At 39.8% G+C, this 22873-nt stretch overlaps 1 protein-coding gene across 1 annotated transcript; it reads right to left on the bottom strand.

Moving 5' to 3' along the window:
• Positions 1-82: 82 nt before the first annotated feature.
• LOC103478408 (cytosolic sulfotransferase 2-like) lies at positions 83-2998 on the bottom strand. The gene is made up of 7 exons (XM_081598253.1): positions 2041-2998; positions 1782-1815; positions 1273-1285; positions 952-1078; positions 762-859; positions 501-675; positions 83-420 (listed from the first exon to the last, which is right to left on the bottom strand). Exons 1-7 carry the CDS (start codon positions 2171-2173, stop codon positions 308-310), a joined length of 693 nt encoding a protein of 230 aa, XP_081454379.1. The 5' UTR covers positions 2174-2998; the 3' UTR covers positions 83-307.
• Between the last annotated feature and the right edge of the window lie 19875 nt (positions 2999-22873).

The raw sequence follows: 22873 nt of genomic DNA, 5'->3' as shown, positions 1-22873 counted from the left end.
TCTTCACTACCAGAAAAATCTTAAGATTTAAAAGCAAAATTTGGACGGGACAACAGCCAAATAAATACCTTTTACAAATCTGAAAGTTTTTATGAGCAAGCTTTCGCTTTATTTAATATAAACTCTAAACAAAATATTTATTTCCTGAGCTTCATTATAAAAAGTTGATCCATTTACTAGTAGAAAAGTTTCAATTATGAGGGGAAAATGGTCCACACTTTTAGATTTGAGATTCAGTTACTCTAAATTTCAAAAACATCACCTTTGTTATAAATCATCTGAGATCTACAATACGCCAGGTCCAGATTTATATTTCGGTGCGAAACCGAAGTGTCGGATCTTTCATCTTGCTCTTGTAGTCCTCGTTGAACACTTCATTCTGGGCGACAGTGAAGTGGTTCTTCCAGTCACCAACTTTTCCTTGAAAAGCCACAGACACATCATTCATGTCTTCCTTCCAATTGCTAGCTGTCACTTTCATTTTTTGCATCATAATTTACCTTTTCTCAAGAAGGGAGAAATTTTGAAATCCAAGAAGTTGAGTTTGGAACAGTTGGCCATGTCGTCGTTCTTCATATTATCAAAGTGCACAAGTTCAACGATGGTCTTTTTATCTTCTGCTGATGGGGATAACCTGAGGAAGGAGCAAAGTTTGTCTATTTCCCTCTCAGTGTCCTGGAAACACAAGGTCAAATGTCAAATTCGCGGTAAAAACAGTCAGAGAAGCAGCCAGAACGTAAAGGTTCAACCAAATAAATTACCTCAGCTATATCTTCATAGAACATATAATGAAGTTTGGGATAGGTCTTCGTCTTATTCCACCAGTTTCCCACATGGTCATACCACGACCCATACAACACTGAGGCCACAGGACAACACAGAAAAGTAAGAAGCCTGTACCAAAAAGAAAAAAGCACCAAACACAAACATTTTATGACAATCTGTACTCACTCTGCCCATCCAGGAACCTCTGGAAGTAGCTGCTCCATTCTCCAGGCTCCGGTTGCACCATGTTCATGTGATCAAAGTGGTAAAAAGACACCATGTTGTCCTTCGCGTTGCGTGCCACATACACCATCTACCAAAGGAAGAATGAACAAAAATGAACAACCTTAGCATATTTATTTTGTATTTGATTCACTTGCACTACATAAACATAAACTTGATATTTTTTCATGTCTAAAATCTAACAAGGAGTTAAATAAACTTTAAATGCTCCAGTTTTAAGTATCAAGAAACCTCAAGATCATGACAGTCTGTAGTAAATCTCACCTGCACCTTTCCTCTGTTTTTGAAAAGGGATCATTCCTAAAACAGTTCTGACTCACAGAGGCCCTCTAGTGGTCAAGTTAAAACTGCACCTGTTTTAACTGACTATTTTTAGAGTGAAGTGACTTTTTAAGGTCAAGCAACTTATTTTTGTTAGAAAACCATCAATATCAGCTCTTTTCAAAATAACAACTTTAACGATTCATTACTATATTACATTTTACTCTTGTGAAAATAATAAATCAATTATGTGTAGAAAAGTCAGACTTTCAGCTGCTTCCATTCACTGTTCTTTTTTTTTAGCAACCAGTGTGTGCCTTGAGATTTGGCTTTCCACAGACAGACAGAGGCATCGAACCACTAGGGTGATTTCAAGTGAACAAGTATTCAACAGAAATGTAAAGTTTGGGCATTAACCTGGAACTACAGTAGAGATCGCTATCTCCAAAAAAGGAACTCTTTCAAAGATAGGGATGAACGACTGACGCTCTGGAGATAGCTATCCAAAATACAGCAGGTCAAGGATGTAGGAGACCCACGTAGTTCCTCTACAGAGCAGGAGAGCGGGTAACACTTTATTTGAAGGGGTGTGCATAAGACTGACATAACACCTGTCATGAACATAAAGCAGTCTTTATGAATGTTTATGACAGGTGTTATGTCAGTCTTATGCACAACCCTTCAAATAAAGTGTTACCGGAGAGGGTAACAGTTCCTGGCATTTGTGCTCTACAAACTGTAAGACCTGTTTGTACATGTTGTTAGACTGACCTGCTTTCGGGTATGTCGCAATGAGTATGTCGTCTGGTCTGGCCTGAAAGTTTTTAACCTTCTCCCTGTTGTCGGTGACGCAGTGAGTCATCGCGACTCCGTGGAAATCGTACAGTTGTGGTCGAGAGCTCATCTGCAAAATGATAAATCAGGCCTTGACACAGGAAGACTCGCAAGACACATTCAAGACGTTTAAGCCAAAACCAGCATTTCTTGATTGAATGTTGGTTTTTAACAGTCAAATTAATTAAAACATAAATCACTTCATTTAGCACTGCTGGGAAATAAATGGTTTACTTTTCTTGTGGCGTTCCCCAGCTGGTTTGTGCTCCTTCTGTCTCTGTCAGCAACTATTGGTCAGTTTTTATAGTTAATATTTAACACTCCACACTTTACTCTTGCAATGTGACAAAGATCAAAAGAGCAGAAGATTGACAATCATCTTATGCAGTTCAAAGTTATTCTCCGAGTTGCAGTTATATAAACGTCACAGCTTTTTTGCTTGATATTAAATATTCTGGGATTTATTTTCGTTGTCTATGCTTGCTGCTTTTATCACCAAAGCGGTCACAGTGCCCTACGATCATAATGTGACGCTCCAGTCGCCCTGATATGCTAATTAGTGTGTGACAGAGGACAACAGGTGCTGTTTAAATGCAGAATGTCACAATTAGGGGTAACATTTCCTGCCTGATGGTGTGCTGATCATCTTTTATTGTCAAAACGGACTGATGAGACATGGTCTCCTTCAGACCCCTGAAGGTATGCAGTGGTATCTATGTATATATGATGTTTTATATATCAGTGAGCTTGGTTTCTTTACACACTGATCTTGGTAGAAATTAGAGATGGGTTGAGCGCAAGGCAGCAAAGGTGGTGCAGTACCTCTCTGAAAATGTTTTTTTTAGTCACCGTGCTAAACGATGCCTCCAAACAAATATTGATATCTCAGAAACCATATAAGCAGTGGTGGAGAAAGTACTCAAAAAATGTACTTAAGTAAAAGTACAAATACACAGACAAAAATTTACTTAAGTAAAAGTCAAAGTACCACATTAACATTTTACTTAAGTAAAAGTAAAAAAGTACTGGTTTTTAAAAATACTTAAGTATTAAAAGTAAAAGTACTTGCTGAATGCATTACCTAATCACTAATATCATTAAGTGTACCGATCATATGATCATATGCCACAGATAAAACATGTTTTTATTGTGTTTACTCTGTAACATAGTTTAGACTTAGATATGTGATTCTATGCATCATAATTTCAGGGATGGAAACATCTCGTCTCCTGTCCTAACATAACATGAACTTCACTTTTTTTGCCACACATTTATTTTGAAAGAAATCCAACTGGCAGAGGAGGACATGGAACCAAGGAGCCACATAGCAGAGTTGTAGTCTAGACCACCGAACCCAAAACCAAATCAAAACCAGCACCCCGTGCTACATGACAATAAAATTAAGTGCACCTATCAAAATTGCTTCTCAAATTGATCTGAAAGATTTACTTTCCCATAAAAACACCTAGATATTAAATACTTAGAGCTGAAATAAATTTAACCAGTGACAATTCAAACTCTTCTTCATTCTGTTTTGCTTTCATCTCTGTGCCACAATCCACAGAGGTCTCCTGCCATCCCTAAAAAAATAACGCCCTGGGCGGTTGCCCATATTGCCAATGTCAGAAATAATAATTGTCTGCACCATTAAACATAGCAATTAACAACGCTCAACTATGAACACTGTCCAAGGCCCAATAAGCAAGAAGTAACCAAGCAGGAGGAGCACCGTGACTGTTCTCATCCTCCCTCCTGCTGCAACGTCTGCCACCATGACAGGTGACGAAAACAAAGAGCAATGAGCATGCTCTGTGTTCTTACGTTCTTGTTTTATTTATTCACCAATTAAATATAAAGATATTTTAATGAAATAAAATAGCTACTGCAGTGTACGCAGAGCATTACAAGAACAAAGAACGGCTCTCAGTGAGGCTTCAGCACTATAGGACTTAGTCAAGATCCGTCCAGAAGAATCGGATCGTCCATGAATGTCATATTACAATATTGCACTTTGGTCACAGCGTTGTCCCATATATGCGACATGTCAGTCATCGCAGATGCAACATGTGTCTCAGTCAATACAGCTAGCTTTGCTAGCATCACGTCCACAGAGCTTACCTTTCTTTAAGCTTTCCTTCAAGGTGACGTTAAAAATTGAACGAAGTCCCACCGTCTGTGAAAGCGAAGCGCTGCTGATTTTACACGTCGCCATATCTTATGATTTATGCAGCGCTATTATATTACTGACACTCAGAGGAAACCACTGCGCATGTCTGGAGCTCCGCGTGCGAGTAAAGGGGGAGCCGATGGGTGACAACAGACACTAAGTCAGGTTATTGCTTGGATTTTACGGCGCCACCTTAAGTCCCTGAACTTCACATTTTAACGGAAAAAAAAACACAATGCGACTTGGATGTAACGAGTAACGAGACAGTTTTGTAGAAATGTAGTGAAGTAGAAAGTACAGATACTTACTGTAAAATGTAGTGGAGTAAAAGTAGAAAGTATCCATTATTAAATCTACTTAAGTAAAGTACAGATACACGAAAATTGTACTTAAGTACAGTAACGAAGTACTGGTACTTCGTTACTTCCCACCACTGCATATAAGGTATGGATTTCATTCACCCACTGTTTTTATCAGAAGGAATAGGGAAACCTTTCTGTCCTTTTCACATTTTAGGGTTTACACAAGTTTTTTTTTCTTTACATTTCATGGAATATATTACTGTAACCCAGCATGCTAGTGGTAGCATATTTCCTATCATTAGCATTTTAGCTAGTTTTAGCTTTTTTTTTTTACTTTTACCTGGGTTTTTCACACTGCATGGACTATTGCAGTGTCACAATTGCAGCCTACTGCTGCAAGTCTGCAGCAGTAGGCTTCAAAAGCTTTTGCCATTTTCACCAAAAGCATTCAGCATTCACACTTGAATTTTCTAGTTATTTCTTAACTTTTTTTTTTTTTTTTTACAAATGTGATGAGTTTGCTGTGCTCCCAATACATTTGTTTGTATGAGAATTAAAAGTCATTTCTCACAAACACTATAACAGTTGTCATTATTTTTGGCACTTTTTTCTTCCCTGCACTTTGACTTTTAGTTAAAAGTTTAATTCCCCGTAAGCCGTCCCAGCTTCCTGCCGGTATAATTTTCCAACAGGTTAAATAACATCCACAATGACAAGGTTAATAAGAGGGAGAATCGTAGTGCTTTGAAGCATTTTTTTTACTTCACGTTGCATAACGATGACGCTCCTGAAACAGCTCTCTCTCGTTTGTTTCGTTACCTTCTGACTGTAATTTCTCCCCTTGTTTTCTGAGAAAAAAAGAAAGAAACAGATTGAAACTCCTGTTGGTGAGCACTTCATAACCACGCTTGTTCTCACAGCTGTACCTTCTACATATGTATAACATAAGTGTGAACAGGGAAGTGTTTCATTTACAGATTTTGGCTTGTCAAAAAGTTGCTTTTAAGTAACAAAGACAAAGATAATTCAGACTGGATTTTAAAAAAAATGTTTGCATAATCTGTGGCAAAAATCAGTCATATCTTGATTAATAATGAAAGAGGTAAATATTTCTATGCCACGACAGTTTTAATAAACAAAGCAAACAACAATGATTATGGTTGCTGCTTCTCATGCTTTCTGTATCTTACTGTAAAGTTAGATCCCCTGGAACCAAAGAACAGTCCAAACCTGTTTTCTGGAATTAATGTTAACGGATGACCGGTAATATGGAATACCTTTACCGGGTTTTAATTTTCCTCCAGGAAGTCAAAAATGTCTTGGGGAATTTCCATCTTATTAAAAATGAATCTACATATTAATTTCCTGAATTGCATAAGCATGTTGAGGGCCTAACAAACACTTGTTTTCTTTCCCAGAAAACAAACTTCTTCCTGGTTGTTTGAAAATTACAAATGCAGTAGCTGCTATATAAGAGTTTTTACTAAAAGAATGACAATTTGAACTCTAATAACAGTATTTAAACCCGGTGACCCTTAACATGATCATGATAAATCTTTGCCCATCATAAATCACTGACATGCAGAGTCATTGTGAGTCGGTTGTTTTAGAGCCATATTTTTTATCGAGCTGTAATGATTTAGATGTTTTTGAATCTGAAAGAGAAAAATCATCAGTTCATAATTTAGTTATTGTAGGCAGACTTTATGGAATGCCCTAAATTTGCCAACAAGACAATGGTGGTTATATGGAAAGCTGTCTAAAGCGTCTAATTTTAAAACCTAATATCTTTTGAACAGGGGAATTGGTTAGTTATTAGTCTGCTTCATTAGCAGCTTCTCAACAGAGATTTGCTGTAAAGAAAAGTTCAAAAACTATGTAAAAACTGAAACTCAGGGATCAGGGTTGTGTGTGTATCAGACTTATTTGATACACACACAAAACTGTAATACATTTACAGTAATACTAATAAAATTACAGTAAAACTAATAAATTTACAGTAAACTGTAAAAAACAATTACAGTAAATTTACTGAAACGTTTTCTTTAAATATTACAGTAATAGCTGGCCACCCTTCTGCAGGTAAGTTACTGTAAACTCTACAGTGACTTTTTTAAGAGTGTATTCAAAGCTCATCTGCCCGTCTACTTACCTGGTACTGTATCAACGCAGTTTTAAAAAAATCTTCACCGGCTCCCAATTCAACAAAAAATATTCCTCGCCAGAGTCACCACCTGGAAAGCCCTCAACAACCTCACCCCCTCACTGACTTCCTTCACTGTCACTCTCACCACCTTCGTTCCTCTGACCCCCATCAGAACCAAACACCGTACCCTGCGGGATCAAACTTTCTCTGCCCAACACCTCTGGAGCTCTCTTCCCTAAGAAACATCAAGAACTCGGACTCTACACTGGAATGTTAACTTTGGCCTATATGCCTCTTCTAAATTCTCAGCCACTTGTTTTATGTCGTTTGTATTTCCTTGTAAAGCTTCCTTGAGTGTCCAAAAAAAAATTTGCTGTATAAGTTTGATGTATTATTATCATCAATTGCTTCTTTTACCTGGAGTACAAAGTCGTCCATCTGCCTGACAAAGGAAAGAAAACGGTCTGTAATTTACATTGCATAATGTGTGTGAGGGGGGAACTGTGTATTTGATATAGATGCAAGAATAAGGTTTAGTCTTAAGGGTTTAAGAACTAGTAAGCTGAACCTTCGGTGCATTGGAGCCTCTTTACAGCTCCAGATCCACAGGGCAGACGCCCGTTTTATATAAATCTAATGGCATGTGTGACACTCATGCTGTCGTCGGCGTCTCCAGACAATATGGAGCACAATGCAATCCACCACAAATATTGCTCATTAAGTTTCCCAGGCACTCCCCCCGCATGCCCCTGCGGGTCCCATAGCCTGACACATGTGCTCTGCCTGCACAGCTGCTCGGGATAGACTCGTTAGCAATGCGTTGTGATGGCTGAAGCGTCCTGCCGTTTGGTGGTTTTCAGTGCAACCTTTTAGAGTGATTGGTTGATTTCAGCAGCTGCCTCATTTCTGCAAATGTGCTGAAGTGTTCAGACGCAGGATGGTCCTCGATTGCCGACTCCTACTTGTGGTTTGGAGCCGTAGGAATGGGAAAGGCACAATGTTTCTTTTCCCTGTGACTTTGAGATAAACACTACTTGTTGTTTCATCTTCTCTTTGTTATATCTACTTACGCCCCATTTTTCTGGCCGTCTTTGAAAATGTTTAAAATCCAGTGAAAAGTCACAAATGTAGTAGATAGGATTTCATTGATTTTTTTTCTTTTTTTGCTTCTGTTTTAGTCTTTTTTGAGCTTTATATCATGTTGCAATGTTATTCCCTCATCAAAAACAAACCTGGAGTGTTGATTTGATTCTTTCATGTATGTTTGAGGAATCCTTTAATCTCCCGTGGAAACCATTCAGTTGTGCAAAACGCCAGGGTGCACCTAGCCCCGCCTTTAAGAACCCCTCCCCGAGTAAACACCTCCATTCAGCTCCTTTAGACTAGCCAGCAGCAATTAGCAACCACCTGCCAATGTGCATCTGCTGAGCTCATTATACGATGCAATGCTAGTAAAAAATGTTGCTGAAGCGTTAATGGAGGAATGATTTTGTGATGATTTCCTGAAGGCTGAGTCTCTAAAAGAACAGAACATGTTAAAGAGATAGAGGTCCAATGTCAAGGTGTTAAATTATGAGGTCAAATTTAATTTAAGTCCAATTAAATCTATGTAGCATTTTTATACCAATTGAAGGCAACGTGATTATTTGATTTTGCTATAAATTGGCACTATGTGCCTGGAAAGTACATAACACTGCCCTGGTAAAAGCTAAATTATATGCATTTTTTTCTAATTGCATAACAGACATGCCTGGACAAATCAACAGATGATCAGAAACAGTTTAAAATTGTTGGGGTTTTTTGTCAAATAGAAAATAGTGTGCAAACACATTGAAATGACTCATCTCTGCTAAAGATATCAGTGTGCTGCCCATGTTTCTCTTCTCTTCCATCACAAAGTCTCTCGTTTTATCTAGAACTGGTTGGAGTACATAAAATCACCCAGATGTAAAAAAAAAAAAAAGATTTTTATTTGGAAAGTTCAATGTTTAGACTGCAGCTGGGCTAAACCCTACACACTAAACAGTAATTTGAATGATTTTTTAAAAAGGCTTCATCTTCTATACAGACTTAACCTTTAGGGTCATAACAAATGTTTTGCGAGGGTATTATATTAAATCTCTTATTTTGAAAAGGTTAATCAGATACAGGATCCTGTTTGTTCATCGGCATCACTGGTAAAATGTACTTGACGGTGATGGAAATACAAAAAAGCGTCTCAAAAATGACAAACATTGTCAAAGGTTCCTTTTCCAGCACAGTGATCATAGTTTGCAGCTACGAGAAGGGTAAACCCTCCAAAGGTCAATACTAAAGTATTTATCAAGTGGGATTGCTTTGTATGGTCTCGGTAAGATGGTGAGTCCTAATTTCTGAGCTCTTCAAAACTTAATTAAAAGATAGTTAAATATTGAACGGGGAGATTTCAGACCAGGATAAAGAACGGATTAAGATTGGATTGAAAGATTTTCAGGCTAACACTTAGGAAATATTTTATTTGATCTAACAAGAAACACAACAATCTCCCCACCGGAGCTTAACTTTAACGGACAACAGGGTTCGCAGTGTTTAATTTGTTTGGCTCTACTTGTTTGGGTGTTTATCACAACCCCTGCGTTAATGAACGGCTCCAGCATCGCTTTGTCGCAGAGACACATCAATGTTCCTCCCCTTATTAGCCCCATAACTCAGCTTTTCCCTGCGAGCTGACCTTACCTTTAAAAAGGCCCGCTGTGGAACATCCAACACGGTCGATGTGGCCCGAGGGCTGCTCGGGGAACACAAGACCGCTTTCAGCTCCGACGACATTGCTCAACACCGTGATCGAATTACGTTTACGTGATTGGAGACAGGTCGCACCTGAGGAGTCTACTGGAGGAGGATGTTCACCTTTGCATCCTTATAACCTCGGTTGGTCCTGTCAGGTTTGACGGGTTGGAATCGGAATGCAAAACTTTGATCACTTTCTCGTCAAGGACTGGATGATTATACTATATAATTTTTAAAAATCAAAGTATTGATGAAAAATACATGTTTTTTTTATAATGAAGTAAGCTACGTTCAAATTGGGGAGTAATTTATAGTAAGTTATTTAGGAATGTGGGATTGAAAATTGAAGAAAACATATAATATTTTACAAAGACAACAAAAAAAATCACACGGATTTACATTCAGACCCAGTCAATAAATTTGATTATTGAAAAGTCAATTTATTTCAGACACATTATCTCCTAATGGAACGGATTACGTAGATTAAATACACACAGATGTATATTTGAAAGCTTTACATTAAATGAAAACGTGACATTTAAAATTAGAATCTTACATCAGACAATAAAAAAATATATATTTGGGGCCTGCCCATAGCAATGCTTAGGGAGAGCAGTGATTGACTCCATGCATTGCATGGCAGGCACCTATTGTTTTTCACCCAATAGAATGTCTGTTTATTATTTATTTTTCTTCCGTCAATCTTAACGCGGCTCGTACCGCTGCATGCACCCCCACAAAAGTGGTATCAAAACGTTCAGCTTGATGCCGAGAAGGGAGCTATTACTTTTAGTGGGATTCTGAGTTCAAATGACAACATAAATTAAGAAAAACGAGAAAATTTGAGGCTGAGTGTCTCACAGAATCAGTAATATTTCTCTCTGAAACACACACACACAGCACTGTGGATTTCTGACTCCAATACTCTTTTTAACTCCCCCGCATGGGCACAAATATCGCCCTATTGGTCTCAAAGTCGGTCATGACATAGAGGCACATGCCTGCTCCTATAAAATGTTTTCAAAAATTTGCTAGGGCTTATGGTTTTTTGTCAGGGTCCTTGACACTGACGCTGGGTGTCTCCCAAGTATAGAAACTCCAGCATACTCTGACAGAGAGCCAGAGCCCAGGGGCAGATAATTAATTACCATAGCAACGGGTCCCAGTCAGAGGCAGTGAGTAGCCTCACAAACACCCGCAGAGAGAGGTCTTACAATGCATTGAGGGCAGAATACATATTTCCTGTGACTATTCATATTTTATTTAGATAAAATTATTATTTCTCTGAATTTTAGAGTATGAATTAAAATCCTTAGTGTGAAGGCTGAAAATTTTTGAGAAATAAACAATTACTGAATGTCTTTATTTTTTTTTATTTTGGACCGTGAGTGAGAACCGCATGTACGAAGCTTATAGTCAGTCTCGGACTAAATCCTATTGAGCATTGGGTTCTGCCATTTTGCTGCTGTAGTCAATCAGCTCATCCATAGAAATATGGCGATGGATCTGGCAAGAGCTTCAGTCATTGGACATTGTTGATGAACCAATGAAAGCTTATAACAGTGTGTGTTTCTTCTCCCTATTCTTTTCGGGTGTAAAGAGCAGTCCAGTTGTGCCAACTATAGCTAAAATGTTTGGTTCAAGCTGACGGGCACACTTTGGCAGGCCCAAAAAATTTCTGCAGGAAGTTTCTAGTTTTAACACAAAAATGTCAATGATTAACAGTTGTTCAAATGTTATAAGTTAAAAAAAACTTTTAATATGTCAAGGGAACCTCATCACAATGCATATTTATATTTACTGAATCTGACACAAAGTGGCACGTAATTGTGAAGTGGACGCAAAATTATGCACAGTTATCATTTAGAAAGAAAAAGCTAGAAAGTGTGGTGTGCATGCGTATTCAGGACACTTTAAGAACATTCCATTTTTTGTTTTTCATGTCATTCATTCAATGATAAATACCAGTAGTTCATGTTACAACTACACAACTACAAAAAAATCATGAATGAAAAGGCGCAAAAGGATGTATACATTTATAATATATGCCTTGTTAATAAATAAATGTCACTGATTTACATTTTTGACAATTTCTCTTAGCAAGACATGTGAGGCTCGCTCACACTGAATAGAAAGTCTCTCAACCTCAGTTTTTGAGCATTGACAGAGATTCTCAACTCGGTTTTTGTCCAATCTTTATCCCGTTTTTCCAAGTCTAACTCCAACCTCTTAACAGGATTTCTTGCCCTGTATTTAGCTACATTCATCTTCCACAGAAACTGAACAGTAATCTGTGAGATGCTCAAGGCTTGGCGCATTGTTTTAGACCCCGACTCTTCTCCACAGCTTTATCCCTGACTTGTCTAATGTGTTTTCATAATGCCGTTTGCTCAATATTTCCCAACGACCCCTTTGAGGCCTTCATCAAACAGCTCTACTTACCAATTTGGTGACTCGTGGTTACAATTTAAATAGGGTTGTTGAAATTAAGAGCGCTGAATACACTTTGGTCAAGTAGTGAAATATTGTTGGAGAAACTTTCAAATGAAGGTGTTTCAAGGCGCATGTATGTATTTATAATTGTTAGGCATGAGAAGGGATGCATCACCATTACTGTGCTTTGTAGCAGGCTGGTACGACATGTTCAGCATGTCTCCACATCCAGTCAGCAGGTGCAAAACAGACGCTTTGTGTTAACGCCTGACGACCGGTGCAGGATGTGTCACAGGACAACAACACCCTGGGCAGGTGGAAACGAGGTGAAAACAAGGAAGCTGACAGCCGCGATTTGCATCCAACGGCTTCTCAAAGGGCTGTAACAAGACCAAAGAAACCCAAGACGCCTTCTTAGTGTGACGATTCGTTAAATCTCAATGAAACGAGGGGATTGAAACGGAAAGCTGATAAAACCCAGAGCGTGGTCGAAACTTTTTAGAATCATTGGAGAGGTTTGTGGAAAGCCCAAGGAAGTTGAACAGTTTTCCTAATGAGGAAAGCAACTATACTGACTAAAATTTTCATTTGTGTATATTTAAAGGAGCAAAAATCGAGAAGTTTGTGACGTTTCGACTGGGCATCAAGAGCATAGACTCATTTGGGGAGTAGGACTCGTTTTAAATCAGCCTTACTTGTGAATCAACACTGTTCCCGTCATCTGGGCTGGAGGACCGGAGGAGTCAGTAGAAAGTGGGATGTGAGTCATGAGTTAAGCTACCCTGCACCGTCACTTTGTCAGAAATAAAAGCAACACCTACTGTCGACTGTGGGTCAGTGTGTTACTGCTGGTGCCACCAGGAAGCTCATGAACAGAGCAAAAGCCGGTGAAACCCGGTTCGACTCGTTGGTGTGAACTCTGGTGCCCCTACCTCTCCAGCACCCGGCAAAAACTCTTGGATCAAACAAAAATAGATCCTAAAACTTTCTCAAAATACTTTGAGACATTTTTGGCTGTTGGGTCAGAAAACAGCAGAGAACTTGCATATCAACAATATCTATTTAGAAGAACCACCATGAGTGGACTGTCTGACAGAACCCAAAAGGCTTGACCCAAGCCATGCAGTTTAAAAGACAGTCATCCCTGACTTGTAAACTTTTGAATTCAGGAAACGTTACAAAAAAATGTAAAATTATCGCTAAGTTTACTGGCATTTAGCAAACAGACATGATTTTGGTAATTCTAACTAACTTCTTTTTTTAAATCAGACCAAGAAAAGTTTCGTCTGATTTAACTTCAGACAGTGAGGAAAAAAAAGTGTTTGTGTCTTTTTATTCAGCAAACATCTATTTAAATATGTAGGGTCACTGTGAAAAGAAAATCCCCCCTCAGTGTGTGAAATGTAGTTTCTCCACACACAGCTTCTTGATTTTATTTTAATAAATACATATTGACAGTGTGGAAGCTGTGTTTTGTTCTCAAATCTAAGATTAAATTTCAGTGATTTTAGCATGAACCAGCTCACGGTTTGACGCTTGTGACCCCAAATTAACTGATTTTTTTTGTTGTTGTTCATGGTAGTAGCATAACAGCAGCAGTGGGCCTGAGTTTTTCACTATTTTCCCAACCCGTCTATTATTTTCTGGCCAGATTCCTGCAACCTGCCAAGACGAGGAAAAGCCTCATCTTGGCAGAGTCGTTTGTGAGAAAATCGTAAAATCCCAAACATGCTCTGCATGATTTGCACGTTCAATAAGCGAACGTTCCGAGTCCGCCGAGATGAGCCGTAAAGCATCACACATAAACATAAAGTCGGCTCGGGTGATGAAAGTCCCCCTTCACAGCCTCAATAAAGAGATTTTTGCAAAGCACAACTGAAGTCTGATGAATAATCCAGATGAATAAGTAAAACCTCAGTGCCGTTCTAAAGCAGCTTTGTTTAAAAGCAGCAGGTGGACGTGCCAGACTGAACCAGGTGATAGTCTGTGCCTAAATCATTCACTCGGTTGTTTTATGGCAGCTTTTTTTTAATTCAATGTAGCACACACAATGAGATTTTAGAGATTATAGTATGACAATTGTGGAGCTTTAAAAAAATGTGTGCAGTGAATCATCCTTGTGTACTGTCCACATCTTCCCTGTTGCTCTCTGCTATGTTACACCTTCTTCCTTATTGGCATAGCCTACCGGGAATGCTCAGAGTAAAGAGCATTCCCGTTTTTAAAAAGTAAAATACTTTATGCTTCCCAACACACTAAAAAGTGGTTTTACTCTGTACTTGGGCTGTAGTTCATGTTATGGACTTATTTATATTAGTCTCTCTTAATTCTTTAGGTTTTGTGATGACAACTTACTGCTTTGTGTTGAATTAACTTAAAAGTTAAAAAAAAAATTTTACTTAAAGGAACTTTTTACATAAGGAGGCCTTAGTCCTCAATGCAGCAGTTGTAGGTTCGATTCCCTGCCTGATGGCGTTTGCTGCATCTCTTCCCTCTCTCCTTCCAGTTTAACTACTCTTAAGGAAAGGCTGCCGGGGCCAAAAAAAAGATCTTTTAGTTTACTTCTTTATTTGAAGAAACTAAATGATTTGAGTAAGACTGAGTTAAATTTGTCGAGTTAAACCAACTCACTAAATTAATTTGAATAAACTTCATTGAATTACTTGTTAACAATTGAAGCAATTCAATTAAGTTTGTTCAACTGTTTTCGTTTTTCAGTGTGGTGGATATGCGCTGGAGAGTCGGTCACTGCCAGTTTCTCGGACTTGGACATCGATGAAGACGAGTGAAGGTGAGGCGACGATGGAAGTTTAGCTCTGGTGACTTTGAGGAGGAAAAGTTGACATATAAAAGCAAAAAAAAACAAAACCCTGCTGGACAACCTAAAGTCTACATCACCTCAGGGTGGCTAATCTGGCCTCATGAGGCTCACTTTGAGGTGAATCAGAGGTGTTGTCAGTGTCGCATGCAAGCTGTAATTAAGGTAAGGAAAGTGCGGGCGCTGCAGCCTCTGGAGCGGACTGTTGATTGGTGGCACACGGCAGAAGCATTAGGCTACCTGCGACGTGTCGCCAAGCAGCACACTCCTGATGACTGGGCCAAACGTTCACACCCGTCCCCAGCGGTGTTAATGGGTCAGTCTGCGAGGATGTGTGTGGGAATCCTATTTGCTGCTCGTTGTTCTCACAAAGCGAGAGGGTAATGCTGCGTTCAGTCTGTCTCGGAAATCGGAGCTCGCACCTCAGAATGACGCCGCGCCTGAGTTGAGCGAGTTGTAGTTGGGGAAACTGTGGGATTCACTGGTTGCTTTGCTGCTGCCTGCCAGGCAAGGATTGGAAGGAGCCAATGTGTATTTGTCTCCATCTTATGGAGTTCAGACACTATAGAAACAAAATTGCAAATAAAGCTGCAGGATGTAACTTTTATAAAAATGTGTTTTTTCCACATTTGTTCAAACTGTCACCATGTAAGGACAGTAAAACATGAGGCAGATAATCTGTGAAAAAAAATCGATTGTACAACTCTCTGTCAAAAACAACCAATCAGAGCCAGGAGGAGGGTCTTAGTGCTGTCAATCAACCTCCTGTATGCCGCTCAATATTGTAATGGTGGAAAAACAGCTTACCGTTGTTCATCCGTCATCTGCTATGCTGTTGAGTTTGGTGAATATTTATTTACATGCAATTTGTAACTCTTCAAAGTGGAGAAAGTCCTTGTCACTGTGATTAATGTGAAAATTGTTGGAAATTTCTTTTATATTAGTTGCTGAATATAGGTCTGGCATAGCTTTTCAATGTCCTGTACGGAAAATACTTTTTTTTAAAGAAGTAAAACGAGAAATGAGAAACTCAAACATTATGTTGGATGAACTGTAGTTTGTAGGGCACTAGTTTGAAAAACGTTGGGATGTGTATTTAGTCCTCAGTCAGTTATAATCTGTGTTGACCGCAACCCAAAACTGGTTCTACTCCACATCTGCTTATGAATTCACATGGTCTATAAATGCACACATGCATATTTCATTTCTATCCATTAGCCTACTAAAATAAAAATGTTTCCTTTTTTTTTCTTTTGCTTTTTAATGGTTGCGTTGCCATTAAAAGTTCCTATTTTACGCAAATGATAAGCTACTTAGGCTGCACAAAATGTCATTCACCTTATCTACTTGTATTGTGTGAAAATATGAATATTTAAGGCTGTGCTGTTTTTGTCCTTTGACTTCTGTCATTATACATGTTTTAATGCCTCGTCCAGTGAAAGCAGTGGGAGCAGAAACTTAATTTAAACATTACTTTACCTAGAAATGTACCGCTTGACCTCTCAGTAACATGTTTTTATTCCCCCCGGTCTTCTTTCTGTACTTCGTGGGGAGGTTTGTGTACGATGCCAAGATCATTAATAAAACTTATACTCTGCATATTGTGTATTGTGTTTTTACTTTGAGACTCACCGGTGATGGAGCACGTCGTTACACCACAGTCTCACAAGGTGGTATCCCCAAGAAACGTACATTTCAGTTTTGCTACTAATGCATCAGCAGAACCGCGACACGAAGGGGAGCAACTAATGCTGCCATTGTGGGTAAGGCAATGCATCGCTCCTCCCCTGGCATGAGAAATGTGCACTGGATGTGATGACTGAAGTCACTCCTCGGGGATGTGGGTTGGGGAGTGGGAGGCTGGTAATAAGTTTGTTTTCTCGTTAATCATGCCTGACTGCACCGTGCAGCTCCAGCTGGCTTTATGGCCCGAGAAGCTAAGAGCACGGGTTTAAGAAATGCATTCTGTTCTTCCTGGCTGTGATCTGCTAATTCATACAGTCATCCAGTGACTCACGGGGCAGCAGAGCCAAGTGGGTTTCTGAATCCTGCAATGACGACATCTTCCGAGAATTACCTGCGAGTGTTGTGGGGTTGTTCTGGAATTTTATCGGCCTGGAGGAAAGACCATTGCACATAGAGGGAGTTTGTTCTGTAGAGAAGATGTAAAGTGTAGTGAAAAGAAAATGTGAGATTTTCACAATCCTACATTACATAGAGCAGGTGCCTAAAAAAAATGCATTGCTTCTTTCCAAATTCTGATTTAGAATGAAATTGTCTGTATAATCCAAATTAAACGTGTTTTAAAGCAGTCAGATCAACAGATGAAGAGCTTGTCATTTTTATGTGGTTGTCTAACAGTTTCAGTTATGTGGGGTTGCCTCATTACTCAGTTGTAGAGCAGGCTGCACCATAGTACAGAACATAAACCTCAACGCAGGTTTCCCCTGTTTGAATCCCGGCCACTGGCCATTTTATTTGCTACACGTCTTCTCCTCCTCTCTCTCTAGCCTTGTTCCTGTTAATAAAACCGTTTCTTGAAAAAAGGAAAAAAAAAGAAAAAGAAGACTTTGGCAGTGTGTAAAGCACATTTTTATAAGACTTCAGACTGCCATCTAGTGGTTCAATCTGTTCTGCTGCCTACCCTAATCCTTATTGTTGTTGTTAAATGAGGTCACGGTATAGTGTTTTAAAAACTTAACCAAACCAATGTGATTTATTTTTTTAAAAATGTGCTTCATTCATAGCAAACAAGTTCTTAACATACTTGATCTGAGTTTATTCAAATCTCCAGGCGGAAATGAATTGCTTTAAAAACTAACGGAGACTTAAACATATGTCCCAACCGACTGGAAAGAAAAAATAAATAAATAAAAACATGTGCAAAAATACATGTTCAGGACCAGGTTTGGAAATAAGGCTGCATGAGACCATGAACAATCACTCACTTTCTTAAAGAACATTATTATATTCTTAATAAAAGTCTTAAAAGTGTTTGTATTAGGCCCCCATCACTCTGATGTCCCAAAATCAAATTTAGCACACTTGTCCGTATCACAGAAAACGGACTCCACATGCGTTTCTTACATGGATTCAGTTGTAATTGCAACAAAAAGGGTAAACAGATGAAACCGGATATTTGCATACAATAAAGGGAACACAACCTTTTCATCTCTCTAACAAACAACGGATCTGATTAATATTTTTCTTTCATGTTGTTTGCTATTTCGATAACGCAAATACAAATCAGGTTGTATCGAAATGGCAAACGATAACACGAATATCATTTGCTATATTTGCGTTATCTTTCTTTTCAATAACGCAAATATCCATCCATCCATCCATTTTCTTGCAGCCTTGTCCCTCAGTGGGGACGGGAGGTGCTGGTGCCCATCTCCAGCTAACGTTCTGGGCGAGAGGCAGGGTCACCCTGGACAGGTCGCCAGTCTGTCGCAGGGCAACACAGAGACACACAGGACAAACAACCATGCACACACACACACACACACTCACACCTAGGGGCAGTGGCGCAAAAAGTGGGTATGCAGGGTATGCAACGCATAGGGGCGCAGCCCCAGAGGGGGCGCCAAAACCCCGTCTGGAGGGGGCGGCGCGCCGATGATGTTTTCCGTACACTTCTGCGCGCCTTCACCTCGCGCACATAACGAGGTAAATGTAGCGAGTTTTACCCTTCACGTATCCTCGCCTCGGGGGGGGGGGGGGGCTGAGTGAGTGTCGCTCCTTCACCCTGACGTTCCTTCCCTCGGTCGGGGGGAGAGGGGCGCCGATCTATGTTTTCGCATCCACCTGATTAATGTGTAGTTGCGCCACTGCCTAGGGGCAATTTGGAGAGGCCAATTACCCTGACAGTCATGTTTTTGGACTGGGAGGAAACCGGACCGGAGAAAACCCACGCATGCACAGGGAGAACATGCAAACTCCATGCAGAAAGAACAGCTCTACCAACTGCGCCACTGTGCAGCCCTAACGCAAATATAGCAGACGATATTTGCTATAGTTGCGCTATCAAATATAGCAAATAACCTATGTATATTTGATATATTTTTGCCAGAATTCTTTCTTTTTGCCGGATGCCACAAAAATGCGTGCAAAAAAATTCATTTAGAGATGGAAAAAAAAATTATACGTGCATTTCATTAGCATTTTATATATCTCCCTTTTAGACAAGCTTCTCACATTAGTTTGACAAATTTTCTCCCACTCCACCTGACACGACTTCCGTAAACGAGTAGGTTTGTCGCCGCTGGGTCAATTTTATTTATTTATTTATTTTAAGGGCTGTTCAAAATTATTTTTGTGAATGAGATGGTAAAGATTTATACTGATTTATTGTAAGTAAAAAAAAGAGCAGGATATGTGTGTCTTTTTTCCTTATGTAAACTTGAACTAAACGTGTTGCCATGGTCACCGCAACATCTCCTTCCCTCCGCAAGTGTGCGAGACCCAGCAAGAGCAGCCGGCTTCACGTGTTACCCGCTGCCCGCTCTCATTATTAACTCACCGACTCCACACACACACACACACACACACACACACACCTCCCTCCGCACCCCCACCCCCACACACACACACACAGCTGCCTCAACACACACAAAAACCGGACGACAGGTGACGTTCAGGGGCCTCGGCACATGTGTTGATGCTGGGTGGAACTGGAGCCACGTGAACGCAGTGGGAAGCATGGCGCTGCACAGCGGAGACGAGTGAAACTGGGCAGTTATACAACGGTACCTGCTGTGTGATGTCGGTAGCAGAGAAGAAGCACTGAGGAGATGAATACTCGATGAAACGATCTGAGGTGGCGAGGGCTCAATAGCAAACCTGATACACGTTTTCCACAAAAGAGCTCACAAGCAGACAGAAACATATTTTTTAGGTTGTATAGTCAATATTGATCCCAGTTTAACGTGTTTCTTTTTTGTACCGCTGAAGTATCTGGAAGAATCTCTTGTTATACCTATGTGTGTTAACCAACACCATACAGAGTCATGACCATTAGCTGAGAGCCTTACCCCTGTGGGTTTTCTGAGGGTAGAGAATTACTCCATAGGTTTTCCAGCTATGCCTAAGGGAATGCCATGAAGCTGGTGAAGAAGTTAAATGGCAGCAAAGAGACTGAAAGACAATACGAAGGTACAGAAAATACAGAGAGTCTCCTACGAACACCACAGCTACCTCTGACGGCAGAAAACTGACAACATGAAAGTGTGTCGTACCGTATCCATAACGTCATCATCCGACAATCATGATATTGTGAGATGATTAGGCCGATTAGTTTTGTTAAATTATGCAGAAGAAAAGAACAACCTGCCATCGCTCAGCCTCCAAAAAAACTTTAAAAATGCAGACACACTGAGTTCCTTTGAATCGATGAATTAAAACCCCATTTGCTTAGGGTTGCCTTTAATTAATAATAACTGCAACACCTCAAGGTTCAACCCTGGTGCCCCTTTTGTTTGAAATTCACATGCACTTCCCAGCTCAGATTATAATAAGTAATATGATTAGCTACCATAACAACAAAGATGATGCACAGCTCTATATTACGATGTCACCGGGGGCTACACGAACCCATCCAAGAACCGAACGGATACTTAGAACAAATCAACGTGTGGGATGTGCCATAATGTTCTCAAAAGTGAAGCAATAATTTTTGAATGATCAAGAGTCAGCATGCTGCTAGACACAGCTAGAAACTAGTGATCAGGCCTGAAATCTACTTCAGTGGTGGATTCAGACTTGAACCTTCAGAGTCACATAAAGACAGTTACAAATTCAGTCTCCTATCACCTGAAGACACAGTAAAGCTCAACACCAGAGTGTTACTTCTGGGAGAGAGAAACTAAAGCTTCTTCCACTCAAGTGGAATTGTTTAAGTTACTGAATTGCTGGGAGGGGGGGCTGACTAACATGAGATTCAAGCACACTGGACGGAATGAGCTCCTTTTTCTCTTTCTCCCCGTCCTTTGAGAACAACATAGATAATCAGAAAGGTGAAACTTCCCCACACTTCTTACAAGTCTTGGAGCTGGAACTATTTGAACAAGTATCCATCCAGTCATTTTCTTGACACCCTTGTCCCTTAGTGGGGTCGGGAGGTGCTGGTGCCCATCTCCAGCTAACATTCTGGGCGAGAGGCGGGGGTCACCCTGGACAGGTCGCCAGTCTGTCGCAGGGCAACACAGAGACACACAGGACAAATAACCATGCACACACACACTCACACCTAGGGGCAATTTGGAGAGGCCAATTAACCTGACAGTCATGTTTTTGGACTGTGGGAGGAAACCGGAGTACCCGGAGAAAACCCACGCATGCACATGGAGAACATGCAAACTTCATGCAGAAAGACCGGGGCCAGGAATCGAACACAGAACCTTCTTGCTGCAAGGCAGCAGCTCTACCAACTGCACCACTGTGCAGCCTATTTGAACAAGTAGTTTACCCACAGCTGACACAAAAACATTGGATAAATCTTTAAATATTTTAGCTGAAACATGTGCAAGTTTCAGCCAGTATCTTCTTTGAAATATATATATATATATATATATATATATATATATATATATATATATTTTTTTTTTTTCTTTTTATACAAAGGAACTCAGAGCTCGTTCCAGTCTTTTTCCTGCAGCGCAACAGAAAGATAATTCTCCTTATTTTGATTTAATTTTGGCAGCATGGAGCACAATGAACTGCACTTTGCTCCCGTCTCAGGCCAGCTCTGTGATCCATTATGGAAGGTGGAAACATTGTTTCCTATGATGGGTGTGGACAGTTAAGTAGATTACCAGTGAGCTACTTATCAAATATAGAACGTTGTATGGATGAGTCACAAAATTTGAATAGCATAAACATAAAGCGTTTCTTTGCACCCCTGTGTAATCATCATTATAAATTACTTATAATTATTTAACCTGATTCGTATTTGACTTATCGAGATAGCAAACGTGTTTTCCTCTGACACAGAGACTTTCCCCGTACTTCTTCTAATGAAAGTAGAAAATGTCTTTTGTCATTCTTATCCAAACCACACGATCCGACGGCTGTGAAATGATCCCTTGCTGAAATCTTATGCCCCCATACCGAAGAAGCTCTGCTGCATTTTAATGTTAGACTACAGAAATTGTGTAACAGGGTTAAATGTTTGTGTAAGTCGCTAAAAGCTGTTTCATAAGGAGAAAAAAAACCCAAACAAGCAAAAAACACAACTCAGGTGTTTCAGAGAGTTCACTATCATCAGACATCACTCAGATCTGAATATGAATTTCTGTTTGGACGTACGCGGCCATTTTGTCCAAACTTATCAAGCCACACACAGACTCCCCTCCATCAGAGAACATATAGGACAGACGGTGCTTTTACAACCCGGCAGAGAATGACTCACAAGCGTTTTTGCAATCATTATACAACTTTACACTTATTAAACCTGCCGGAGGGGAAGGGAGGGGGAGAGGGAGAGAGAGAGAGGAGGGTAATGAAGACGATAAAAACTAACAATATGTAAGGTTTCTCCTTTACTGACTGCATAACTTTATGGCTTAATTGTGATACATGTAATGTTTTTGAGTAGTGGTTATGAAAAGGTTGGGTTCAGAGCTTTATGTTTTAACAGCACATCCCATTTCTTACAATTCACTGAACTGTGCTTTATCTAAAGGTACAAAGTAAGTGCAAAAATCAGATTTAATTTATGAATAACAAAATGTTATGTTACAGAAGAAAAAAATTATGTTTTATAGTGTTTCTATGAGTTGTACAAATATGAGCGTTTGCTTATTTCAGGCTGACATACAGTGTGTAGGTTTAGGGTTAGGGTTTTGTTTGTGTAATTTGAGGGCGTCCATAAATGAAAAGCTTAAATTAAGAAGCAAATGTTCATTAGCGACAATTTTCCCCCCACCCCCCCAAACACAGTCAAAACAGTGATCCAAGCACTGTGATTACAAGGCCACAACCACCAGCTGTTCAATTATTTTATTACATTTTCATGCCTCACACAATGACATGCAAAAGTCACATAACCAATAGAACGTGCTGATCCAGTACTGCTGAGATTAATCTGTTAAACTACAGCAAGGTCCATAAACCAATTAGTCTCACGAGATGTCAAA

Source organism: Poecilia reticulata, chromosome 2 (assembly GCF_904066995.2).
Source record: "Poecilia reticulata chromosome 2, P_reticulata-male-v2, whole genome shotgun sequence".
NCBI classification, from domain to species: domain Eukaryota; kingdom Metazoa; phylum Chordata; class Actinopteri; order Cyprinodontiformes; family Poeciliidae; genus Poecilia; species Poecilia reticulata.
This window is presented reverse-complemented; position numbering and strand designations above follow the sequence as displayed.

Excerpts from the sequence above, each read along its gene's own strand:
- LOC103478408 (XM_081598253.1), bottom strand. The coding sequence starts at position 2,173 with ATGAGCTCTCGACCACAACTGTACGATTTCCACGGAGTCGCGATGACT. Across the intron at positions 860-951 it reads GAGGTTCCTGGATGGGCAGA|TGTTGTATGGGTCGTGGTAT; the intron begins GTGAGTACAGAT and ends CTGTGGCCTCAG. Across the intron at positions 676-761 it reads TCTATGAAGATATAGCTGAG|GACACTGAGAGGGAAATAGA; the intron begins GTAATTTATTTG and ends TTGTGTTTCCAG.